The sequence below is a fragment of the Manis javanica genome, chromosome 4 (assembly GCF_040802235.1).
Source record: "Manis javanica isolate MJ-LG chromosome 4, MJ_LKY, whole genome shotgun sequence".
Lineage (NCBI taxonomy): Eukaryota > Metazoa > Chordata > Mammalia > Pholidota > Manidae > Manis > Manis javanica.
Window position 1 is genome coordinate 140,198,613 of NC_133159.1, and position 19,205 is coordinate 140,217,817.

At 40.6% G+C, this 19,205-nt stretch overlaps 2 protein-coding genes and 1 pseudogene across 7 annotated transcripts in view; 1 reads left to right on the forward strand and 2 right to left on the reverse strand.

The window, feature by feature from the left end:
• Nucleotides 1-19,205, reverse strand: part of LOC108407723 (leucine-rich repeat-containing protein 37A-like) — a 58,073-nt gene that overhangs the window by 36,379 nt on the left and 2,489 nt on the right. For 4 of the 6 annotated variants that reach the window (XM_073235163.1, XM_073235162.1, XM_073235161.1 and 1 more), the window contains exon 1: nt 7,650-7,789. The exons of 1 other annotated variant lie outside the window; for it this stretch is intronic. The gene's annotated coding sequence lies outside the window, so the exon portion shown is untranslated. Of the gene's footprint in view, nt 1-2,032; nt 2,082-7,649; nt 7,790-19,205 lie in introns of those variants that run through there. One more of the 6 variants, XM_073235160.1, reaches the window with a different exon arrangement.
• LOC140849076 (interleukin-1 receptor-associated kinase 1-binding protein 1 pseudogene) lies at nt 603-3,606 on the reverse strand (annotated as a pseudogene).
• ZNF830 (zinc finger protein 830) lies at nt 7,902-9,380 on the forward strand. Its single transcript, XM_037008455.2, has one exon. It carries the CDS (start codon nt 7,962-7,964, stop codon nt 9,078-9,080), a length of 1,119 nt encoding a protein of 372 aa, XP_036864350.1. The 5' UTR covers nt 7,902-7,961; the 3' UTR covers nt 9,081-9,380.

Below are 19,205 nucleotides of genomic sequence, written 5' to 3' on the forward strand. Positions count from 1 at the left end.
TTATTTTGCACAGAAACACTTCAAAGACTTCTTTGAGATCAAAATCACCTTTTCTTTTCTTTCTCTATTTCCTACCTTTCAAAACAAACTTCTCAAACTTTGGCATGAGTTAAATACAGCTAACCCTCGAACAATGCAGGGGTTAGAGGTGTTGAGCCTCATGCAATTGCAAATCAGTGTACAACTTTTGACTCTCCCAAAACTTAACTGCTAATAACCTACTGTTGACCAAACCAACAACATAGTCAATTAACACACACTTTGCCTATGTATTATATACTGTATTCTTACAGTAAAATAAATAGTTTCAATTTGTAGCAAATCTCCAAAAACTTTTTCTGATATATTTATGAGGAAAAAACCCACATATAAGTGGACCCAGGTAGTTCCAACCTGTGCAGTTCACAAGGGTCAACTGTAATCTAGCCCCAAGTTAAGCTCTCAATGACATGAAATATGTTTTCTGGTCCATTTATTTATTTATTTATTTTTGAATGAAGCAATCACTTTATTGGAGCATACAGATATTGCATCACAATTTTTAAAGAGAGGTGTTTACGGTAAAAATTTTTGACTACTAATTAAAGATAAAATTTTGAGGATTCATGTATCATATTCAGAGTGCTTTTTATCTTTCATCAAGGTAAAATATTGTGATTACAAATGTATATATACACACACACATTTACACACTACTCTGTAGTAGCTGTATTAAATTATAAAACAGATTGATGTTAATATATAAGTGCTTCACATCACTTTGATTAAGAAGAATCTCCCGGACTTTGGCAATTTCAATACTAAAGGAGAAACTGAATCCCAAATTGGTGAGGCTTTAAGTGCTTCAATGAATTTGTCTCCTGGATAAATCTAATCTCAGCTTATTAAAAGATGTTCTGTTCATGAGACTTCTGAATTATTGTTACTCTCAATTACCATAAAGAAACGGGCCAAGAGCTTCTTCAAAAATACTTGTAGTTCTAATTTTTGGAGAAAGCAAGTGGATAAAACTGAACCAGCTACAGTCTAGTGGGCTGGACACCTCTTAATTCCAAGCAAGATTCTAGAACAGATTATTTTAAAAATTAGTCTGTAGGAGATGAGGAAAGAAAAAAAAGCCCACTTTGCAAGTCTTTTCTCTCTGATGCGGCCACAGCTAGCTTTTCCTTCCCTTTAGTCTACTGGCTTCCTTGTCCCTGTCTCTGGAAAGAAGAACATGGGGCTTCTCATTTTTAATGCTCCTCCAGAAAGGCATTCAGGGAATAGCAAAATAAGTATACAGGAATTTAAGACTAGAAATCTTTTAAGGGCCTTGAAATCATATATTCAGACTCAGATTACTGAGTTTCTTGATGGGACAGATGTTAAGTAGAAAATCCATCTGACTTCAGCTTTGCTTTTATTCCTGACAGTGAAGTTCACCAACTCTATACCCTTCTATATCCTTCTTCTGATCTGTACCTTCTGAACCACTGCGAAATTCTTTCTATCCAAAGGCCAATCTACTGAGCATGGAAATTAGGGAGCATTAAGAATGCATCATAATACACTAAACTTGACTTCCTGCTTGATAGGTTATCAAATAAATACTGTAGCCAAAGGGGTTTATATTTTACCTGGATATTTAGACAAGTCTTAGGATGCTGACATATAGTCTTCATTCATGGCAATACTATTAGTTAGGTTCATAATTGATTACTCCTACTCAGTATTTTTACTGCATTGCTTTTAATTAACATTAATTTCAAAATAATTTTATTTATTAATATTTAACTAATTACACAGAGGGGCACAGTGATGACCAAATCAGCAGGGGACATAAAGATGGCAGGACTAAATGTAAAACATGCTTAATAAAATCAAGATCCAACAAGATTCTAACAGGATGGGAATACAGGTCAGCGAGAAATACAGACTCCCATACTTCATTTTGAAACTGCAATAACCAAGTGTGACAGGAGAAATATGACTTAGAAGCATCCTGACAGAGCCCCCCGTATAGATGTCAGCACTGATCGCGAAGGGAGCTCACCAGCAGGGACAGTGAGACGCAGGCTTCTGGTGCGTCATCAGAAGCGACATTCCAGAAGATGGAGTAGATGGTCTCCTTTGGCTAATGCGGCCAAAGGAGGGCACAGCAGTTGTGGATGCTTTAGGAGGGAATGGCTAGCCAGACAGATTCTGATAAGAAGTGGCCAAAGAAACTGAGGATTCTTATCCTCTGCTTCCATGTGATAAGCATTTTCCACTCTTCTAAAATCTTTCATCACAGTTACATTTTCTGGCTGCACGTCCTGCCGCCGCAGGCTCTGCGTGACGTAGTCCAGGCGGCGGCCCACGCTCCGCCGGGCCTCGGCCGCCGCCGCCTTGGTGCTGCTCAGCCGCGCGGCCACCCGCGCCCGGTCGGGGAGCGCAGACACCTCCGCGCTGCCGCTGACGTGCACCTCGCGGGGCACAGTGGGGGGCCGCCGCCGAGGATGGCGGGCGGCGGAGGCCGGGCAGCGTCTCTGCGGCCGAGACCAGATGGTTTTCCCGGCCCCGGTCGGCCCAGGGAACCAGTTCCACGAACACCCGGGACTGAGGGGCCTGCTGCAGCGACATACCGGCGGCGGCCGGGTTTCCCCAGCGCCTCAGATTGGACGGCGGCCGCACGGCCAAGGCCTGGTCCTTTTATTTTTAACATCCTAGTGTAATACATTAGTATTTTGTTTTAGAAGTTACTTTGGCAACTTAATCCTTAATTCAGGGCATCCATATTATTAATTTATAGAAAAGTTCTTCAGCAACACATTTCATACAAGATATATAGGATATTGAGATCGGGGTTATACACCTTATCTGAAAGGCATAATAGTTTTCAAATGCTGTAGCATAATCACACTTACTGCTAGAGTTACTTTATTTCCCAAATTCCCGGGATCCTGATTGAGGGAAGTCCTAAAAGGCCGGTGTCCTCTCCTGTGTCCACAACTGTAGCAGTACTCTGATGGCCTTCAATCCTGCTCTCCAAATTTTAAATATGGAGTCAGAGCCAAGGGCCAGAACTTCAGGAAAAGCCCCAGAAATTCCCTGCAATCAAAAACAGTGGCAAAGCTCCCAATTTTCCAAAGCATGATATAGTTGACTGCACGTGCCAAATGTCTCCGAATCCTGCTGTTTGCTTTGAATCATGGCCACACCGCCTATACAACCCTTACACATTTATATCTACGTATTTGCATTAAATCCTGTAATTCCTCTTCAGTTCTGGCTTCTGTGATCTCTTCACAAGATCTATACTCCACAGCTATTTTACCACTTTCTGAAATAAAGTTAACAATCAATTCAGAATTCTTGTTCTAAAACTTCCTGTCTACAATAGGAGCACCCAATCATTAGACATTCTTTTAATTTCTAAAAGTGGAAAATAGCATTTTCCTAGAAGTAATCTCATCTCACACTTCAGTTTTTATCCTATTTGTGGGAAATTACATATGAAGTATCAACTGTGTTTCAAAAAATTCATGATCTTAGAGAGAGGAACTAAGGAATAACAACATAGGATGTAAAATCGTGGAAACAAAAATGTTCAATTACAGTATGATTAAATAGTAAGGCATTATGTGGGGTCAAAGTGAGTTCAGACCTACAGTAGAGACAATTGGGCTACAGTAGGTATGTTATATTAGAAGCAAGGCAAGTATCCACTCCCTGGAAACCAAAATTCCACCAGATATAATGAACAAAGCTTTGAAGAGAGAGCATTTGAACACTTTATTGGCAGAAATTGGTCCTTGTACTTTAGTGAAACACAACTTTCTGGAAGGCAAACAAGAGCCACAGGCTTTTTGGTTTAAGTAGTTTTAAGTGTGTACAAGGATATATAATTAGGGAGGGGCAAACAATTCAAACATTTAGTCTGGTTCTTAAAGGCTGTTACTCAAGAGTTGACAGCTGATGGAGATTCTACCTGATGACCAGGTAAGTAAACCTTCACTACAGGGGGGGGGGGTCCAGGCTGGAAGTCTAAGAGCAAGCCAGGGTAACTCTTAAAAGCAGATAAGGTCTCTGACAAGTATGCTAGGACTTCTTAGTCTCTGATTCCAAAACATAACCTAATAAATTATCCAACAGGATAACAATTATAATTATAATAGTTAACATATTTTGTCTGCTTACCATGTTCCAGGCATATTTGTTTTTTTATTGTCAGCATCTCTCCCTTCCCAAACTTCTTTCTTCTGAACCAAACCCTAATTTTGTTTAGGTATCTCTTCCTCCAGTGCTTTAGAGGTAACTGACCCTAACCCTAGCTCAAGGTATGGATCCTGATTAGTATTACTCAGTTCTCCTAAAAACTGTTACTGGATTGGAATGGACATAAAACCAAAGTTGGCCCAATTATAGAAAGGAAGGACGTATATTCCACACTCGGGTGAATGTTTTTCTCTTGCCCTCTCCGGCTAAGTGTTACTAAGGGAAGCAAGTGTATGACAGTCTTACAATCATGAAGGAAATAAGCCTTATGATGAAACAGCATTGTACGTGGAAGACCTAAAAGAAAGGGCCGGAGTACTTAACGACAGAATTTTTTAATTGAACAGCCATAGCCACCTATGGTATCTCTGTTATGGAAGGTAATTTCTTGATTATTTGAGTGACTTTTAGTCACATTTCTACTGCTTATGCCCCAAAGCATTCTAGGTTGCAGGTACTGAATTAATAGAAAATTCCCAACACTAAATGAAACACAAAGAATAATTTTAGCACTTTGACTGGTTATATTTTACTGAAATGGTCCCTGAAAGAAAGGAAAATTTCAAATACTTAGAGATGAGAGATAAATAATGCCAAGAAAATAGAGACTGAACAAAGGCACGGAGGTAGAAATATGTATAATGATTTCAGAGGCCAGTAAATGAAGAAGTCTAGCCAAAGCAGATGGTTTATAAAAGAAAATAAAACTAGAAAGGAAGGTAAATTCACAATGTGAAAACTTCAATAATTTTTCTCCAGTTACTTTTTAAAGGGTGTAAAATTTGGTTTCAACTTTATCAAGACTTTTTTTTTAGGTCATCACTCATGGGTACATGGCTTTTTACCTTTTTGTATAATTTAAATATTTCACTTTAAAAAGTGATACAGAATTCCAATAAAAGGCATTATTTTGGCAAAAAAATTACTTCCACTTCTGCCCAAAAGTATCTTGATAATAACTTTGCCCTTTAAAATTAAACCATTTTACTAGTAAAAAACCCCCCAACAACCTGCCATTCAAAATAAAGTACCATGTTAATGTGAATTCTGTAAAATTCTGATACCTCAGAAATGTAAAGATGAGCTTGTTTTAGTAATTCTCCAATAATCAGAACATTGAAAGTAGTACCATCTCCTGTAATGTCATGAGCTGTTGCTACTTTTGCTATCAAGGAAGCTGTTGGGTGTTGAATTTGCTGGAAAAAGCAAGCAACAGATTAAAAAAGAGAAAGAATGAGATAAAAAAAAAATACTATACCAGGAACAATATAATCTAAGAAATGAAATAAGCTTTCTTCTACAAGTTCACAAGTTTTTTATGATCAATACTTAATAAATGTCAAGACCAAAATATAAAAACTGAAAACTAATGAGGTTTGAACATTTTATGAAAGAGTCTTTATCTCAGAAGGTAATGACATTTCCAGAATAAGATTAAATCTTCAATCTCAAAGACAAATACACTGACTAGAACTACAAAGAATTTTTTGTATTTCCATGATTATAAAGAACACGAGGCAGTGCCTTTAAGAGATGTAACTAATTTAAGAGAAGTGCCCCTAAGCTATTATTGGGACTATACAAAAGTTGAAAACAGTCAAAAAACATTTTTTATTGAGGTTTACTACAAGTTTATCTCATGACTGCAGTATTTAGCTGACAGCCTTGGGTTTAAAATATACAAATCGTACTACATTCTGAATTAAGTCTTGTTAAGGATTACTAGAGTCAGCAACATCAGCTCACCATCTCAAGAAGCAGCACACATGGCCATCTTTCGTGAGTTTGATGTCACCTGTACCAGAAACAAGCCTGTTCAGGAAACAGGGATGTTATTAACCTCAGATGGCAAGAGTCAAGCAAGACATTTCCAGTGCTTGCCACTCCGCTATCCTTAATATAAGGAAATGGATTTGGAGTATTTCCACAGAACCATGGGGAGATACCACAGTAATTACCACCACGTGCAGCCCACAGTATCACTTCTCCCCAAATGGGCAGCTATGGCAATTCCATTCTAAATGGAGTATTTACAAATTTAAACATAACAGCAGTTAATGAATTATGAGCAGTTTAGTAGAGAAGAGTACTTAGAAGTGTACAAACCACAGATTTGTGAGTTTCCTGCAAGTTTTTTATTTTGGCAAACTGCTACCATTCATTCACTCGACTTAGTTTCTTCTTGTTCCTCACACTTATTAGATCATCAGGTTCTGTCAAATCTACAGCCTCTTGAGTCCACCCCCTCCTATTTCAACTGCCATCATCATCTCTTGTTTGGACAATTTAGACAGCATCCTGGTATCTCCAATTGTAATCTATCCCCCACACGATATTTATCTTTCTGAAAGGCAATGTGACTCAACTCTGCGGTCAAAAATCCTTCATCATTTTTATGGCCTTCATCACCTTCAACGTAAAAGCCAAACTATTTAACAATAACATAGTTGATCTTTCCCAGTCTGGCTTATGCCTATTTTTCCTGCCTCAACTACCAAATGATAGTCTTTGGAAAATCTTGTGATTCCCTTAACACACCATGTTTGTTTTCTGTTGGATTTATACCAACGGGCTTTCTCGTTTCCAAAGTTACTCTGTCTATAAAGCCTTTACTCCCTTCTCCAACTGCTGCAATCGAATTCAAGACTTATCAAAAATCATTTTATTTGAGATGTTTTTCCTTCTCCCTTCTCCTATCAGCAATTAGTCCTTTCCCTCAGTTTTATATAATTCATATAATATATATGTATTATACACACACACACAATGTTTAGCACATTCATCTGTACCAGATATCATTAAGGACAGAAACTATACATTTGGCCACCTCTGTGTTTTCAGCACCCAGTTAGTACTTTTTTTCGTTAATATTTTGCTCATTCCTCTGAGAATGTATGTCTCTTATACCATGTCCTTAGTAGTCTCTTTTCCTCACTCTTCTAAAGTAATAATGATGTTAAACAAATACAGGCTGAAAGGTTAGATAAAGAACCGTGGCACGGAGCGTTCAAGTAACTTGCCTAAGGACTCCCAAGCATGGGGAACTTGGACTGGCCTGCAGGCTCCAAAGCCCTTTCCACTTCGGCAGATTGCCAAACAAAACCCAAACGAAGTCTTGAAGAACAGGGGAGTTGGGCGGCTTATGTTTCTAATGAGACACTCAATGAACTTTCTAAGGAACTAGAAACCCTAACCAAAAGCGCGGGGGCGGGGGCACAGCTACACTCAGCCCTTTGCTCTGGGAAGCTTTTCCCTTCCTCCCACCAGGATAGGGATGACCTCAGGGCAAGAATGAAAATGAAGGAAACCAGTCCCACAACTGTGTTCACGTCGCCTCCATCTCTTCGCACAATATCTGCCTCGGAGAGTCCCAGGCACCCAACAAACCCCCGGCGCCCTAACCGCCGTCTCACATTTTCATGGTGCCCTAAGGCCTCAAGTTGGTCCGCAGCACATCCTGCAACCCTCAGGCGGCGCTAAGATTGATGGCCAAGGCCGCCTGGGTCCGCGCCACCTCAGCCTTGGCGTTCACAGCTTTTACCGCAACCGTAAACGCATTGTGGAGACCCTGACGGTTGCAAACACAGCGGTACGCGCAAAGCGGAGGGAACCCGAGCGCCACGCCCCACGCTGCTGAGTTCAGTCAATCTTCGCCAGGACAGGAAGTGACGTTTCCTGGCATCGCCGGGACGGAAGCCAGTATCGCCGTGGGGCTGGTTGAGAAAATGGCGTCCTCCGCTTCTCCTCGCCCTTCGGCGGGGAAGCGCGTGGTGAATCAAGACGAACTGCGGCGGCTGATGAAGGAGAAGCAGCGTCTGAGCACCAACCGTAAACGGATAGAATCTCCACTTGCGAAGTACAACCGTTTGGGGCAGCTGAGTTGTGCCCTATGCAACGCGCCGGTTAAGAGCGAGCTTCTGTGGCAGACCCACGTCCTGGGAAAGCAGCACCGAGAGAAAGTGGCCGAGCTGAAAGGCTCGAAGGAAGCCCCCCAGGGCCCGTCCGCCAGCGCAGAGCCTCAGTCCGCCAAGAGGAAGGCTCCCGGTGCGGATAACCAGGATGCCAAAAGACCGAAGGCCTCCCCGGTGCCTCAGGTACAGCCCTCCACCTCCGCTTTACCCACCAACTTTGACAAAGTAGGAAAGGAGTCCACTAGAGCGACACTCAGTAAGGCTCCGGCACTCGGTTTGCTCCCTGATTATGAAGAGGAGGAGGAAGAAGAGGAGGAGGAGGAGGAGGAGGGAGGAGAAGGGAAAAGGGGGGACGCCAGCAAGCAGCCGCCTAACGCACTGAGCAGGGAACACTCACTCTCCTCCCCTAGGGAGGCAAGTAGTATGCTGCCAAATAAATTCTCGGCTACAAATCCTCCCAACGCTCCTTTAATTCCTCATTCAGGTTCAATTGAGAAAGCAGAAATACACGGAAAAGTAGTGGAAAGGCGAGAAAACACCGCGGAAGCATTACCGGAAGGGTTTTTTGATGACCCTGAGATAGATGCCAGGGTACGAAAAGTTGATGCCCCAAAGGATCAGATGGACAAAGAGTGGGACGAATTTCAAAAGGCCATGAGACAGGTCAACACTATTTCCGAAGCCATTGTTGCTGAAGAGGATGAGGAGGGACGGTTGGACCGGCAGATTGGGGAGATCGATGAGCAGATAGAGTGTTACCGACGGGTGGAAAAGCTGCGGAATCGCCAGGATGAAATAAAAAATAAGCTTAAAGAGGTTCTGACTGTGAAAGAACTGCAGAAAAAGGAAGAGGAGAATGTTGACAGCGACGACGAGGGAGAACTACAGGATTTGTTGTCTCAGGATTGGAGGGTGAAAGGGGCTTTGTTATAGGGTTTTAAAGACGCAAGGTTTCTCGATGATTGTATAAAAGTGCCATCTGTCATTACGATACCAGTTACCCCATGCCATGGGACTTGATAATCTGAGTTGAGTTACAGTGAGCCTGCGAAGATAGCACTTTCGAAAACAGGTGTAAAATGTTTTGGGGGTAGTTGTTTCTGAAATATTTTAAGTATTGCATACTAAAATGACAACTTTTTCACACATTTACAAATTTAAATGTATAATTTTGAGTTGTAAAGGCTAAGCTGTAAATATTGTACATAGTTAAATACATATTTACTTAAGTAATTCCGTTTCAAAATTTATAACAATAGAAGCCAGACCAACAAACTTCTGGATGAAAACAGGTGTGATTTTTCTAAGTCAGATTCAGGAGGGTTTGGGAGAGTTTATCTTGTGTTTTTAGGAATACTGCTCATAAACACATAAGTCATAGAGGGCTAATCAGTTCTCTGAGTGTTCTGTTTTAAAAACATATTCTAGGAGACTATGTTGAAAATACATGCCAAACACAACCAACCTCCTTAACCAGAAGTCTCTCTGGATTAAACCAGTGGTTTGCAGATGCAGATGCATGTGAAAATCATCTACGAAGTCTTTGAAAAGATGCATATGAATCATCTATGAAGCTATTTAAAAATTCACGTGGCCAAGCCTTTCCACAGAGACTAAATAAATCTGAATTGGGGCACAGGTATCTATGTTAGTTTTGAAAGTTCCCAGGTTATTCTGAAACAAAATTGGTGAACCACTGCCCCAAATCCAAAACCCATTTGTATTTTTTCAGGCTTTTTTTTTTCTTTAAAAAAATACATAAGTTTATCATCCACTGTATAAATTTTGCTACTACATTTTGTAGTAAGTTAGGGTTAAGAGTTTGTTACAGTTTCTATCTACTATAGGAAGGATATATATATGTAAGTTTTCTCCAGGCTTGTGCTGGTCATTGATAGTTTAAATCACTCTTTCTCCCTTTGGAGGTAGAGGTGTTCAAATAGGGAAAAGGAATTAGCAGTATTCTGGGATAGAAATGCATACAGCATACTCAAAAGTGAGCAGTACTAATAATAGCTAAGACTTATAGTTATTATAATATGGGCCAGGCAGGGTTCTAAGTGCTTTCAAGAACTGTTTTATTGCCCTAAAGCCCAGGTTTTATGAAAGAGATATAAGATGTGAAAAAGCCTTGAATGTTAGATGAAAGAACTCTTCCTGTAAGCAACATGGGAAAAGTGGAAGCAACATGGGAAAAGAGCAAAGGATTATGTCTGCAAGAAATATTATGAAAGGTTATTTTATCTGCACTGTAAATAGAATGGCATGAAAATGGATAGGGTGAAAGGAAGCTAGGAGACTCCTTAGAAAGTAGATTTTAAAAGCAAGGTGACCAAAATTTTGAATAGGTGTGGATTGAGAGAAAAGCAACACAACTGACAGAAATTCACAGGAAGAGTTTGTGGTTTAGTGACTAGGAGTGGAAGAAAAACAGGAAGGATAAAGATGGAATTCAAGGGGTTGGGGTTTTTTTTAGTGTGGGTGCCTAAAAGTTATCTAACACTGAGTATATTAATTATCTTGCTGCCTTTAGCAGAAAGTGCTTTTTTTGAGCTGTCAGATGGTCAGTGATAGCAACTTCTATTTGATAACATAGAAGGCATGCCTGCCTCAAATGTATGAACCCACACATACTCATCATTCATGGTGGGGCTTGAATGAATGTAAACCCAGTTCTATATTGGATTGAGAGGCTAGGCTAATGATCTGGAGGAGCACTGTCCACTTAAAAATATAAAGCAGGTCACATATATCTTAATTTTCTCGTAGCCACAAGGAAAGTAAAAATGCAAAATTTGTTTTAATATATTTATTTCAATCCAGTACATCCAAAATATTAATGTTCCAATATGTACTCCATATTTAAATATTAATGAAATTTTTACATCCTGGGGGTTCTACACTTTGGAAATCTGGGTGTATCCAACACTACATCTCAATTTGGCCTGGCCACATTTCAAGCCTTCACTAGCCTTATGTGAGTAATGGCTACCATAAAAGACAGTGCAGATGTAAAGAGAAAGGTATGCCGGTGGAAAAACAAAACACACTCGGGGTAGTCAGCAAACCAGTTTAACTAGGGTAAAATGTTCGTTACTGACAACAGTGGGAATTGTGACTGCAAAGGTAGATTATGAACCATTGTAGAGCCTTCAGTGCCATGCTGGAAGGAGTTGGGACTTTCTCATAAGTTAACATATCCTTGAGGTTGAGTCCTCAATTGTAACAAGGAGTGCCAGGTATGTGCTAGTACACATATAAACCCCATTGGGTTTTTAGGAGGGCCAGAAAGCTCTCAAAATCTGCTCCCATTGCTCTGTCTGAGAGCACGAGTCATAGGGCCCTGACCAAAACCAAATGAATCCTTGTTGGATCTGAGGTTGATGTGAACAGCTACAGGGCTTAATGGATCCTTCCTGGTCCTCCACGCATTGGAGAACTCCTTTGTACTCTGAGCTGGGGCAAATAGGTTTTGGCATGAGACTGTGTTCCCAACATTGTAAGAATTAGTCCCAAGAGTTTCTTCCAGTCCTCTTTTTAGAGAACCCCCTAATTCAGCCAACAAATTAGAATTACCTGCTACAAACGTAATCCTCTCAACCCACTTCATTTACCAATTTAATACAGTTCCCTTAAATTGGGGGAAAAGAAAGATCTAACTAGCCTTCAGATGTGCATTTGTCTAGTGCCTAAAATTTACAAAATGCTTTCATATATAATTCATTTAATGGTGGACTACTTTTTTACACACCAAGGACCAAAATAAGAGGCTGTGGAATTAAAACTGCAGGAAAAAGTATAATTTAGGCCTAAAACCTTTAATAGTAACAATCACGGGATGAGTATAGAGTAGTAGAAAGAGCAAGGGAATTAGCAAGAGAAAACAGCTGACACAGGTTCAATTTCCCATCCTACCTTTCAGTGGCTACTGATGTTGGGCAAGTCACCTCTCTGAACCCTAGTTCACTCTATAAAATGATGATACCTTACAGGGTATGATGAGAATCAAATGACATGTGTGAAAAGGGTTTATAAACAAGTACAGTAAAAGTATTTCTACTAGAAGCATCTGGTCTTCCTCTGCGTCATGCTGCTAACTTGCTAACTTGATCTTTGGCTAGTAATTTAACACCCCCCACCCTTAATTTCCTCTTTAACATGAGGGGAATCAGAGCAGATGATTTTGCAATTTCTTTTAATTTCATATCCTTAATTTTGCCATAAAGAGAAATGACATCTCACCTTTTAAAGAATTTTAAAGTTATTTGGTTGACTATCTGGAGACAGATGTCCCAAGTATTGTTACTTTTGCTTAGATTTACCCAGGATAATCCCAACTGTCTTGGTATAACTAGGAATATTGCCCCCTTTCACTCTCAACACTGTGCCGTTTTGGAGATACACATATATATATATATACTCACCTACCTAAAAGTTTGATGTGAGGAAAAAACACTTTCTAATGAATACAGAATGAAGGATCTTAATGGAAGCAGTCTGCTGTTAATGATGCACCAGTTGGCTGGCTGGCTGGCTGGTTGTGTAGGGACATTTGAGTAAGTATTAGGTAGAAAGGGTGGCTAGATAAATGACCTTACATTGCTTTTTTAACACTAGGAGCCTAGTAGCCTGTATGATACTAGGAATCTAGAAGCTTTAAATTTGAACAGGAAATTAAAAAATCCTGAAACTCTGCTTCTATTTTCTATCCTATTTCCTCCCTAAGTGATCTCATACATTCCCATAAGTATCACCTATATATTAGGGAGCCCTATTTTTATCCCCAGGCCTTGACCTTTCTCATGGGAGTTATCCTTCATTCCCTTTTCTTATCCTCCAAGTAATGCATAATCAAGTCCTGGAAACTCTACCTCTCAAGTGTGCCCAGAATCTGCACTTTTTTCTGTCTCCACTGGTCCTAGTCACCAAACTATCTTGCATCAAGTGTTGGCACCCCACCTTGCCATACCCACAGGCTGTTACCAACATAGTAAGTAGTCAGTGGTCTTTCAAAAATTTAGATCAAGTCACTCTTCACTTCAAACCCTCCATTATATACTTCCATCACACTTGGAGGAAAAAAATCCACGGCCCTCAGTAGTTACTAATTCAAATGTCTACTAATAATGAACGGATGACCACAAGCCCCAAAACAAGGATGGGTGGGGGCAGGTGAGCATAAGTGCTCTGTGTTGAAATCCATTGTTACAATTCAGGAATAGCTGGTGAAGTATTTAATTTTCAAGAGAAATTGCAAGTCAAGATTGTTTTTGTTTATAGTGAAATCTCAAAAACACTGTAGGCTGAATGTGATCCATGGGCCCCCGTTTGTGACCTAACTTCATCTGCTGTACTTACTCTCCCCCTTAATTCTCTATAGCTAAGCTAGATCTCGCTGGCTAACTTTCTCTTCCTCAAACATGCCATACCAGGACTTGTACCTTGCAGTTCCCTCTGCTTGGAACCTGACTTCAACTAGCATGGCAGTCTTATCATCATTCAGTTCTCAGCCCTCATGTCCCTTTCTCAGATGACATACACAGCCACACCCCCACCTCTGTCACATAATTCTATGAATTAATTAAACTTATCACTATCTAAAATGAGCTTATTTGTACATAAGTTATGTCTCTCGCACCAGAATGTAAACCCCACAAGGCCACAGAGCTCACCTGTCTTGTTCACAACCTAAAATTATGCCAGGCACATAATAGCTCAATAAATATCTATTGAATTAGTAATAATGCCCTCACAGCAAGAAATTGCTGGGAAAGTGGTAAAAAGACCAAGCTGACTCATGGAAGTCAGATCCAGAATTAGAGTCAGGCTTAAACAAAGGGCTAAAAAGTCTATTCCTGCCTTACGTCTCCTTTCCCTGGCACATGATAGCTCTTACCTATCCCGGGAGCAGCAGCTCAAGGAGGTATACACAACAGCCCCAACAGTGCAATAGGCCACCCCCACATTTAGCAGGTAGTAAGAATTCCTCATGGCACCAAACAAGCACAGAGGGATGACCATATGTCAGGGCAGCAAATGGGAAGTCCCAATGGCCTAGAGGCCTCTTAAGTGGAAAAAGGAGGGATAACGTGACTCAGTAGCAGAGTAAGATAAAAGAATCAGGAAGTACACATTGCCTCCCAGCTGCTCTCAGCCCTCAGTAACCCCCTCTGCCATCCCATTTCATTTGCTCACTCCCCTGTCACTTGGCAGTCAAAGCTATTTCAGAGTGAGTTTTGCACTCAGCCATCCTTCACTGAAAGTGCTCCCAGTCTTTCATGGAGGAAAAGAGTTCCACCTGGCTGTACCTCCATTTTGCTAGCAGCATTGGGCAGGCTTCACTTGCACTTGAGGGCCAGTGGTCCCCGTTAGGGAAGCTCAGAGGGCCACACTGGGTGGTTGATGACAGTGTGATTGTTTTCATGTTGTGTGTGTGTGTTTGCTTGCTTGTTCTGTCAATGTGGTTATAAGAGTATCAGTCAAGCCAGGTTGTCGGGTTATTATTAATAATACTGGATTCCTATTGTATCTGCTAAGTCACTATGTCAGAACTTGGCATATACCATCTCACAACCACCCTGTAAGGTATACAGTATTTTTTTTTGTTATCATTAATCTACAATTACACGAAGAACATGTTTACTAGGGTCCCCCCTTTACCAAGTCCCCTCCACAAACCCCATTACAGTCACTGTGCATTAGTGTAGTAAGATGTTGTAGAATCACTACTTGTCTTCTCTGTGTTGCACAGCCCTCCCCATTCCTCCCCCCCACATTATACATGCTAATCGTAATACCCCTTTTCTTCTTCCCCACCCTTAGCCCTCCTTACTCTCCCATTCTCCCCAGTCCCTTTCCCTTTGGTAACTGTTAGTCCGTTCTTGGGTTCTGTGATTCTGCTGCTGTTTTGTTCCTTCAGTTTTTCTTTTGTTCTTATACTCCACATATGAGTGAAATCATTTGGTATTTGTCTTTCTCTGCTTGGCTTATTTCACTGAGCATAATACCCTCTAGCTCCATCCATGTTGTTGCAAATGGTAGGATCTGTTTTCTTCTTATGGCTGAATAATATTCCATTGTGTATATGTACCACATCTTCTTTATCCATTCATCTACTGATGGACACTTAAGTTGCTTCCATTTCTTGGCTATTGTAAATAGTGCTGCGATAAACATAGGGGTGCATCTGTATTTTTCAAACTGGAGTGCTGCATTCTTAGGGTAAATTCCTAGAAGTGGAATTCCTGGGTCAAATGGTATGTCTATTTTGAGCATTTTGAGGAACTTCCATACTGCTTTCCACAATGGTTGAACTAATTTACATTCCCACCAGCAGTGTAGGAGGGTTCCCCTTTCTCTGCATCCTTGCCAGCATTTGTTGTTCTTAGTCTTTTCGATGCTGGCCATATCCTTACTGGTGTGAGGTGATATCTCATTGTGGTTTTAATTTGCATTTCTCTGATAACTAGCAATGCAGAGCATCTTTTCATGTGTCTGTTGGCCATCTGAATTTCTTTGGAGAACTGTCTGCTCATCTCCTCTGCCCATTTTTTAATTGGATTATTTGTTTTTTGTTTGTTGAGGTGCATGAGCTCTTTATATATTTTGGATGTCAAGCCTTTATCGGACCTTATACAGTATTTTTTTAAAGATGAGAAAACTGACGCTCAGAAGTGAAGGAACTTGCTAAAGGTAATGATCTCAAAGTCCCTTTGATTATCCTGCATCATTATTATTTAACATTACCTTATACTTGCATAGTAAGAGTATTGTTTACTCACCAACCTTCAGATCAATTTTCTTCAAGTCTTGACACTCCTCCAGAAAAGTAAAACATCTATTATTGCCTCCATTTTAGACATCTATTGACTAGTCCAAGGTCATTCAGCAAGTTCATGGCTAAAGTAAGACTAAATATACTTGATTTCCAATCCAATATCCTCTCTACTATTTAACAATAAATTAGAAAATAGGAGCAGATGCCCCCAAATAGCAAGAATTAAGATTAGGGATGTTTACTGTCAAGGTTAAAGGAATTTGGTGCTGTTCACCGGCTTTCTGAGTTGGGAAACCATATCTTTTTAAGTTTATCAGATTCTCTCCATACTGCCCTGCCCTGCATTTCACCAACAATACATTCAGAACACAGTGGCCTCTGATGGGAGCAAGAATGATGACTTCAGTTCCCAGATACTCAACTGGGATACAACAGTTACACGGTGCCCTGTGGTCCACCACTTTTTAACTACATGACCTTGGGTAAGTTATTTCACCCTTAGTTTCCTCAACTGCAAAACAGGGAAAGTAATAGTTTTCACTTTTTGGGCTTACTGAAAGGATTAAATGAATTAAATGCATGCAAACACTTTTAATAGAGACATTCAAATAATACTAGTTGTATAAATGAATGAAGAAAACAAGTCTGGTTATTGCAAACAGTATAAGAAGTTGAGCAGGACTCATTTATTAAACTACTGGTCTAGGCAGTGGAAAGAGGGTGGTCACAAGTCTAAGCTGTGACTTTTCCCACTCACTAGCTACATGGTGTCTATCTATCAACCATCTCAGAGTTCAGTGAAGGAGGCAGAACTTTTAAGTTTGTTTCCCAAATAGGACCATGTCTTTGTAAAATGAATTTCCCCTTTGAAAATTAACTAACCTTCTAAAAGACATGATCACCAGGATTTCACACTAGAAAACCCAGCCTAGAAGTTCAGAGAAGATAGTAGCAGCTTTGAGTCTCCATCACTCCTTACCTGTGACCTCAACCCTGTTCCAGAAGCCCCTGTCTCTGTACCATGAACCTGCTATTCCAAAAGGCACATTAGACACTTGACTCCTCTCAGCTCTGTCATACCTCAACTTGGAAGCCGCAGTACAAAGATACTCAGAGATGCCACGAAACCCCTCTGGTTAAAAACCAACCTCCACAACTTTATTGAGAATAAAGAGCCATGGGCTGATTTGAATTATTACATCTTCCTACAGCTATTCCCTTTTAAATATTTAACCTGGCAAACACTACCACTTTATTTTACAACTTATTTTTAATTGTGTGACTATTAAGCAAACCAAACTATGAAATTGGCTCTCGGTGCTGAGATTTATGTGATTCATAGACCGGAGTTTATTAAAAAAAGGCAGCCACCGAGTGCAGACAAGTCTCACAAGTGCCCCGCACTGTCTCCAGAAGATGTGAACCCTTTTCCCTCGTCTGCCTGTGGCTGCCAAGCTTCCATAGTGAGGAGCATAAAAAATGAACAGAATCTACCCATTTCCCCGTGATTTTTATTTCCTAATCCTGATGTCTAAACTGGAAGTCACGGATGCTACAGTCTTACGGAGGGTGGCAGAAGCTCTGAGAGGCTCATAAACAGAATCAGTGCCCTGAGGAACTTAGGGTTAAGGTCTGAAGGGAAGCTCTGGGATTCCAATAAAAGCTCTCCCTCCAAAAATGCGCTTATACACAAGTATTTATATAAAATCTCACAGGGTTCAAGGACATCCCTGAGCATATCCGCAGACCCCCTAGGGGTCCACAAACCTCAGGTTACTTCTTATTGCTCTCTCCCTCATTTCTCCCCCGCATTTTTATAGTGGCCACCTAATTCATCTCCCAATTTCTCTACACAAGCAGCCAAAACGATAGCAAACCTGCCAGATCATATTATTTCTTTGCTCAATACTAGCTTCCCATTTCACCTGCAATAAAAGCCAACATCTTTACAGTGGTTTACAAGGCCCTACAAGGTCTATCTCCGGATACCCTGCTGACCTCATCTCCAGATCTTCTCAATCTTAATTCCTGCTGCTCTAGCCATGTCCATCTCTTTGCTGAGCTCCCAAAATGACAGACACATCCTGGCCTCTGGGCTGCTCCCTTGAACTCTGTACTCAGCTCTCGCCTTCATTCCTTCTAGTCTTTATTCAATTTTCACTTTGTTGGTGAGGCCTTCCTGACCACTGATTGTAAAAATGCAACCCCACCCCCGCCCTACCTGGCACCTTTTACCCTCTTCATCTGCTTTTTCTCCATAGCAACCATCACGATCTCACATACTATGCACTGTACTGTTTATTATCTCCCACACTAACTTGTTAACTCCACAAAGACAGGGGTTTTGTTCTGTTTCACTACTGTACTCACTTTCTGGAATAATGCCTAACAGAGTAGGCACTCAATAAATACCTGATTGGTGACTAACTGAATGATTAAACTCTGCAGTAGTATGGATATATGCAGGCTAGGGAGTAAAGGGGAATGTACATTTACTGGAACACCACTAAGTGCTAAGCAGTTTGCAAGTTAATGTAAGTCACCTCATTTAACTGTCACACACAATCCTAAGAGGTATCTTTATCCCCAATTCACAATGAAAACAGGTCTGAGAAGTTAGAAAAGAGATGGTTACATAGCCACTGGTGGGGGATAATGCCAACCTAAGTCTGTGTGATTCCAAAGCCTGGCTACAGGACATTACCTAATTATCCTTGGTAGCCGTTTCTACCACTCAAGGAAATTCAACTGCCGGCTTTCACACCTAGTTCTATTTTACTGCAAGCGCTTGAGTCAGAGATCTTTACGAATTTCTTGGAGCTTCTAATCAAGCAAAACAGACATTTAAAGCCTGAGGGTTTCTTTTGCACATTCACATCAAACATTGTCAAAGATACTCTGTAATGAATATCCTTCTAAGGAAGTTTATCATTTTCAGAGTTGCATTCCATCAAACATTCATAAATACTTGCTGAGTGCCTACTATGTGCTGGTACAGTTCTAGGCACTGAGGATTAAAAGATGCATAAGATAACCATTATAAATATATATGCACCCAACACAGGAGCACCAGCATATGTGAAATAAAAGATGCATAAGGCACAGATGGCACCCTCCAGAAACAGGTGTGAAGTCTAGAGCAGTGCTGTACAATAGAAGTGCAATGTAAGCCAAATATGCAGTTTTACATTTCCTAGTTGCCACAATTTCAAAAAGGAGTGGAAATTAGTTTTAATAATATATTTTTATTTAACCCAATGTATCCAAAATATCACTTCAAC